Here is a 7,380-nt window from a genome sequence, read left to right as displayed (position 1 = left end):
CATTGACTACAACTCTCTGGCTTCTTCCCTTCAACCAATTCACAGCCCACTTCACTACCCAGTCATCCAGAACACATTTCCTCAGTTTAGCGATAAGGATGCTGTGGGAGATGGTGTCAAATGCTGTAGTAAAATCCAGATAAACCACATCCACTGCACTGCCATCATCTATCCATCTGGTTATGTCTTCATGAAAGGCTATCAAGTTGGTCAAAGATGACTTCCCCTTGGCAAAGCCATGCTGACTGCTCCTAATGAGCCTTTTATCCTTGATATGCCTAGAGACAGCGCCAAGGATAAATTGTTCCATCACCTTTCCAGGGACGGAGGTGAGGCTGATGGATCTGTAGTTACCCGAGTCCTCCTTCGTGCCCTTTTTGAAGACTGGAGTGGCATCTGCTCTCCTCCAGTCCTCAGGCACCTCTCCTGTTCCCCACGACTTGCCAAAAATGATGCAGAGTGGCCTAGCAATGACTTCCACCAGCTCCCTTGGCACCCATGGGTGCATCCCGTCAGGGCCTGTGGAATTATGGATGTTCAGATCAGTTCTCATCAACCAAGGCCAACTCCTTTATCCTGACTTCCTCTGGGGCTTCCTGAGCACAGTCTCCAACAGTGTAGAGAGAGGCAAGGAAGGCATTCAGTAACTCTGCCTTCTCTGTATCCTCTGTCTGCAGGGCACCCACCTCATTCACCAGAGGGCCTACATTGCCTCTAGTGTTAGCTTTGTTGGCAATGTATTTGAGGAAGCCCTTTCTGTTGTCCTTGACCTCCCTTACAAGATTTAGTTCCAAAGAGGTCTTAGCTTTCCTAGTTCCCTCCCTACATCCTCTGACCACAGTCTTATATTCCACCCAAGTGGCCATCCACATGGTTAACCATGTGGGTCTCCTGGCTCCCTATCTGATTTCCTACCTATTGGGATGCACTGATCTTGAGCTTGGAAGAAGTGGTCCTTGAATACTGACCAGCTCTCTTGGGCCTCTCTACCTTTTAGTACCCTCTCCCATGGAATTTTCCCTTGAAAAGGCCAAAGTTGGCCCTGCTGAAGTCCAGGTTTATGGCCCTGCTTGGAATTTTGTTCCTACCGCACAAGATCCTGAACTCCACCATCTCCACCGCAGGGTCGCGACAGCCAAGGCTGCCGTCAACCTTCACTACTTCAACCAGACCCTCCTTGTCAGGGAGGACAAGATCCAGCAGCGCTCCTCTCCTAGTTGGTTCGTGCACCATTTGCATCAATAAGGTGTGACTGATGCACTGAAGGAACCTCCTGGACTGAGGATGGCTGGCTGTGTAGGCCTTCCAGCAACTATCTTGGCAGTTGAAATCTTCCATGAGAACCAGGGCTTGTGATTGAGAGGCTGCTGTCAGCTGCCTGTAGAAGCCTCATCAGCTTCCTCATCCTGATCAGGTGGTCTGTAATAGACACCCACCATAGTATCACCCATTCTAGCCTGCCCCTTCATTCTCACCCACAAAGTCTCAACTTGCTCCTCATCCACCCCTGGACAGAACTTGATACATTCCAGTTGCTCTGTCACATAAAGAGCAACTCCACCACCTCGCCTTGTTGGCCTGTCTTTTCTAAAAAGGAAACGGCCATCCATGACCACATTCTAGTCATTTGAACTGTTGCACCATGTCTCTGTAATTGCCCCCAGATCATAATCCTTTGACTGCACACAGATTTCTCTCTCCTCCTGTTTGTTGCCCATGCTGCGTGCATTTGGGTAGAGGCACTTCAGCTGGGCTGTCAGCCGTGTCACCTTCTGGGTGGAATACTGCTTAGTTCCCTTGAGGTGTTCTATGGATGTTTCCCCGTTGGCTCCTACTACCTCAGGAGCCCCTGGTTCATCTCTGTAAGACTTTAACTGTGCTGCTGTGTCCACAGCTCGCCTCAGAGTAACCAGTTGAAGGCCTTTATTAGCACATCTAACCCTGGTATATCATCCCACAGCTTGTCACAGACAAGCCTGATATTGTTATCCTCCTCCCTCTTTGTAACTAGTTTCAAGCCCTGTCGATCAGCCCTGAAATCTCTTGGGCAAAGACCCTCTTCCTTCTTTGGGAAAGGTGACTCCCACTTGAGGCTGGCAAACCTGGTGCTATGTAGGCCATCCCATTGTCAAAGAACCCAAAGTTGTGGCAGTGATACCAGCCACAGAGCCACATATTAAGACGCTGGATTCTCCTTGGTTTCTCAATAGCACTGCCCACCACTGGAAGAAGAGATGAAAATACAACCTGTGCCCCAGATTCCCTCACTGACTGTCCCAGGGCCCTAAAAACCCTTTTAATGGCTCTTGGACTACAGGTTGCAGTTTCATCTCCACCTACATGGACGACCACTAATGGGTAATAGTCCGAGGACCTTACCAGACTAGGAAGTTTCCTAGTGATGTCCCTAACCTGGGCTCCACGGAGACAGCATACTTCCCTTTGCTGAGTGCTACTTTGTGAAGCTGGAATAATTACTTTGAAACTTGGGGTGGTCTTAATGATCTCTTCTGGGGGAAGAATAAGGTACATATAAAACTCAGCCTTTTGCAGGTTATATTTTAGAGTGACATAGTGTGAATACTACTTTAAATGTTCTGTCACGTCTGTGTTGGATGTGCAACTAGGCTAAAGTTGGAAATTGAATTTCCTTTGTAGTCAACAGAATATAGCTAATACTTTGACACATAACCAGACCCCTTATGTTGCAAGTTTCAAAGTAGTTGTAACAAATTCCTTATTAGATTACTCCTAAATTTGAAGTGCTGTATACATTTAAAAAATTACTGCTTTTTTTTAAAGTAAATTAATGTTAATCTACTTTTCAAGGAACAAACATGCCAGCTACTTTTGGGCATCTGGCAGGTGGTTACGATGGTCAGTACTATGGATACCTGTGGAGTGAAGTATTTTCCATGGACATTTTTTATAGCTGCTTTAAGCAAGAAGGCATAATGAATCCAAAGGTAGGTGTTGAATACTTCTTACTGAAGACTTCTTTTGCACTTCATCTCTGATACCATGTGAACTGCAATCATGATCCATAGGTGTAATATCTCAAGTATTTCTTCTGTACCTGTCAAGTTCAGATCAACAAAAAGGTGTATAAGTAAGTTAATTACTTAAGATAATCATGTTTGTATTTCCAAGAGCACTTGGGTTTTAATACAATCCTTACACAGTCATGTATTTAATATTATAGTATGACATTTTAAAAACATTCAGTAAAAATATAGAAGAGAGAAGTAAAGTAGAGATCAGAAAGTGCTTGACTCTCCTGTTCCTCTCCTGGAATTTGTCTTCATTGTTCCCTTTCCCAAGGGTACCACAGCAACCCACAGCAACTAAAACTTCTAGAACTGTCCTTCCCTCTAAAGGGTGGAGAAAGTAAACAAGATTAGACTTTGACCTGGAAAAAGAGAGGAGTCTGAAGAGGGGTGAGGGCTAGAAAGCTAAGGCAGGAGTTAGGCCAATAAAACCCCGAGGGGGTTTTGTGAAGAAAAGCGTCAAACTGAATAGATTGAGAGGAGAGGTGACAAAAGGTTTGGAGGTCAAGACTGATTTTGGTGTTTTAGGGATCCATGACAGGTACATGTGAGAATAAGCATACCTGCTTATTCAGTGAGAATATTGTCAGAGAGCAAAAATAGCAAGTTAAATGAGAGAATGAAATAACTTTTTAAGAAAATGCTCTTTGGATAGATCTTAAAAAATGGAATTTTGGGGATAGGTCAGACTTGCTGTCTTTTTTTAACTGTTAGTGGTTGGGAGAGGTGGATAAGGGTGCTGGTACCAGACTAGGGGAGTTTATCAGTGCTTTATTCTGACACATGCATGCTCTCCAGTGTCATCACAGACCTTTTTTCTGTCAGCTTTACTGTCTAATCTCAAAACTTGTTCCTGAGTGATTGTATAGTCAAAACCCCTAAGCTGTAATTTGCTGGAATTGCTCTGTGACCTTTACTTCTCCTGGGGGATGAAAGTACTTTTTATTCTGATTTTCTGTGGTGGGGAATTTGGTCTTCTTTGTCTGCGTATAGGAAGCTTCAAAAATAAATTAGTTATGCTAGGAGTGAATATTTGCTATAGTTCAGTTAAAACGCAACTAGTGTTTCTTTTAATGTGAAGCCTGCTATCCAGACTGTGAGGAAGAATAATGATTATTTTTGTCTGTGCATGTCACTCTCTCGCATAGGTGTGTACACACACACTTTACTTGAATGCTGATATATCTTCAGGGGTATCTCCATGGAGAATTTCCCTCCCTTTTCAGAGCAATGCTATCTTCTCAAATTGTTTCTCTTTCAAATTGTTTTCCTTATTTGCATTCCAGGTGAATGCAATAGTTCCACAGGATGAGGCAAACAATGTTTCATAAACAAATACTAGATACCAGTATGATTTTTGTAGTTACTCGTATTTCATTACAACTAGATTTAGTGTTCAGAACAACAGGAGAGGAAAATGGTTATGGTATTATGACTAAGTCTTTTAGCAATCTGGCTTACCTATTCCTGTAAGAATAAAACTTTTCTTCCTGTTTTGAGCAAAAGTTATAACAACTAGTTTCAGAGACTATATCTGTAAAAATTATTCAACAAAAACTTAACTCTAACATAATTGTTTGTCATACTCCTTCATAATTCTTGCATATTATCTGAGATAACTTCTAATCTCCCTAGAACTGAGCAATGTGCTGACTCTGGAGAGACAACAGCAATATCTCAAGTGTACTGTAACACTTCTAATCTACAAGTAACAATATGTTCATCTGCTGCTGACAGTCAGGAAACTAACACAAATATTGAAGTATAAGCAATGCTTCAGTGAATTATTTTGGGGGAGGGGTTAGTTTTTTGCGGCTGTAATTTGGAGAGATTGGCAGTGCAATTAAGTCATGGAATTCCATCAGTTAAAAAGACTTGTGCTTGTTTCTGCAGTGCAGCTATCAGGAAGTGGTGTGATCCTGTAATCTCATAGCTTTGCATGTGGGGGAAGTATATATGTGTATATACAGTGACTAAAAGAAAGAATGTTGTTTTTTTCAATATCAGAAGCATCTGTGACATCTGCATGCAAAACGATATTTTTTTGTTTATGTCTCAGAAGCCCAAAATTCTCCAGATATGTTCTGTAAAATATGAAGCCTTGTTAGGGAAGTCCTCATTACTTACTATTGCCTCAGAAGCTATGCTCATTCTTTTAAATGGATCCATTCCTTATGAAGTAATAGTGCATCTTCCTGAAAATAAAACCTGAGGCATTACTTTAATGGGAGAGTTAGAAGTGTTTGCATATATTATATATACCACTGTGCATGTAATATGTGTGCATATGCCAAGTCATTCCTCAATTTGATATCTACCTCTGAACTATCTTCTTGATTGACCAGACTGAGATTAACAAAAGAGAATTCATGAGTTAGGAGAGAATGAATGTTAGGTTCCCTTTTTCTGCCAGTCAGTCACAGAGATACCCCATCACTGAAGATGGTGTGGAAATTATGCCTGTGTTACCCTTTACAGAATGTCTTCTACACAGGCTGTGACTGCAGCTTCCAAAACAGTGTAAAAGCACAAGAAAAAAATTTATTTGAGAATAGATTAAATTTCTGGTCTTTTGAGGTCTTCCAGCAGATCTACATTATACTTGTGCTGTATCCTGATTTGATGTTAAGAAAATCTAGAAGGAAGGAAGGTGTTTAATCATGACTAGATTTTTAAATACCCAACATACAGAAAAGAAGTAGTCCAGAAGGTAAGACATACTAACATTCTGCTTTATCTTTTATCAGGCAGGGATGAAATACAGAAACCTCATTTTGAAACCTGGAGGATCTTTGGATGGGATGGATATGCTACAAAATTTCTTGGAGCGTAAACCAAGTCAGAGGGCTTTCCTGTTGAGTAAGGGATTAGGTGTTCAGTAAACATCCTTTGTGATGGCTTCCCAGTATGGAATGAGCTGGAAATGTCAATGTGTTTCACATTTAAACTATGTATCACTCTAGGGAAATTGGGTCACTTTTTGATGATTTTTTTTTTAATTGTATAAATAAAAATGTGGAGTTTTTAAATTGCATAGGGCTACAAAATTCAACACATCAGGGAGAAAATAGAGATGTGCAGAAACTGAGGAATTTGCGTGGTAATTTTTTTTTAATTGTTATGAAATAATACTAATTAGTATGGGAGATTGATGCCATGTTTCTCTTAATAGGTGCACTTAAACTGTTTCTTGTGAATGAATGTGAAAACTAGAGGGGATAAAAAGGACACTACCAGCAATAAAAAAAACCAGATTCATTCTTATTCTATCTTCTTCTATTTTATTGGTGGCTCACCAATGTTTTTGATGGGATGGTAGCGTTTTATTTCGTCAGGGTTGGGCTCAGTCCAGCTTCCTGACAACTTTCAAGACTGAAAACCTGCCCCAGATAGCTTTACAGCAGAGATACTTGTGTGATACTCTGAGATTTCTTTCTGATAGTATAATTTATAAACTGATACCATCAGTGGCCCACTCTGGCCTCCAATCGGGAGACATGGAGACACACCATCTATAACGCTGCTGCCTCCTTTGAGAACACACGTAGAATTAATCTCAAGGAGAAAAGACAACACAGTTAGAACCGCGCCTCGCCAATACCGCCTAAGGAGACTTTCTGCTGTGCCTTTTGCAACCGGACTTGCCTATCCCGCATCGGCCTTTTTAGCCATCAGTGCGCTTGTAGCAAGTGTGGGTAGAGCCCTTCCCATATCTTCGTTCGCGAAGCCAAGTCATGATGGTGATGATCACATATATATATATGTACCTAAAAAGAAAAAAAAAAGCCAAAACTACCATTTGAGCTACTATTTCTTCCCTTCATTGAAGAAAGCAGCCAAAATCTATGACCTTGGCAGTTCCTACACCATTTTTTCTTTTTTGTTGATGATTGCAAATCAAATCTTTGTTATTAAGATTGCATCAACACTGGAACTGAGAAGTTATACTTGAGCAATTATAATGGTTTCAGTTGATTTGTGAATTATTTTGAAATAGACATAAGGAATGAAGGGAAGAAAATATCTCTGTGGGAATGCTATAAGTCAATCCAAGATTTTCCTATTCCTTTCAGTGTAGCATAAGGTGCTACAATAAAGCTTCCTATATGTAATCATTTCAGCTGTAGGACTGTCAAAGTAGTTGAGGGATTATTTTGCAGTTTTTCTCCAAAATTAGGAAAAATAAGTCTTATAAGCCAACTCTACACCACCCGAGTAAAACTGCTAATCCAAATGCAGTTTTCTTGCATTTAGATATCATAGCTCCTTTGGTTTTGGTATCACAACATATATATGAACAAACTTTGATTTTTGGTTACTAGCTAATTTATTT

General features: G+C 40.9%; 1 protein-coding gene across 1 annotated transcript in view; it reads left to right on the top strand.

Moving 5' to 3' along the window:
- NLN (neurolysin (metallopeptidase M3 family)) overlaps nt 1–6,149 on the top strand; it is a gene marked incomplete at its 5' end in the record, with an annotated part of 19,036 nt that extends 12,887 nt beyond the window's left edge. Inside the window, 2 exons of the mRNA XM_009876024.1 lie at nt 2,830–2,966; nt 5,795–6,149. Coding sequence (XP_009874326.1) covers nt 2,830–2,966; nt 5,795–5,929 — 272 coding nt within the window. The remainder of the gene's footprint in view (nt 1–2,829; nt 2,967–5,794) is intronic.
- Between the last annotated feature and the right edge of the window lie 1,231 nt (nt 6,150–7,380).

Source organism: Apaloderma vittatum, unplaced genomic scaffold (genome assembly GCF_000703405.1).
Source record: "Apaloderma vittatum isolate BGI_N311 unplaced genomic scaffold, ASM70340v1 scaffold17829, whole genome shotgun sequence".
NCBI classification, from domain to species: domain Eukaryota; kingdom Metazoa; phylum Chordata; class Aves; order Trogoniformes; family Trogonidae; genus Apaloderma; species Apaloderma vittatum.
Note: the sequence above shows the minus strand (reverse complement) of the source record. Positions and strands in the feature narration are given on the sequence as shown.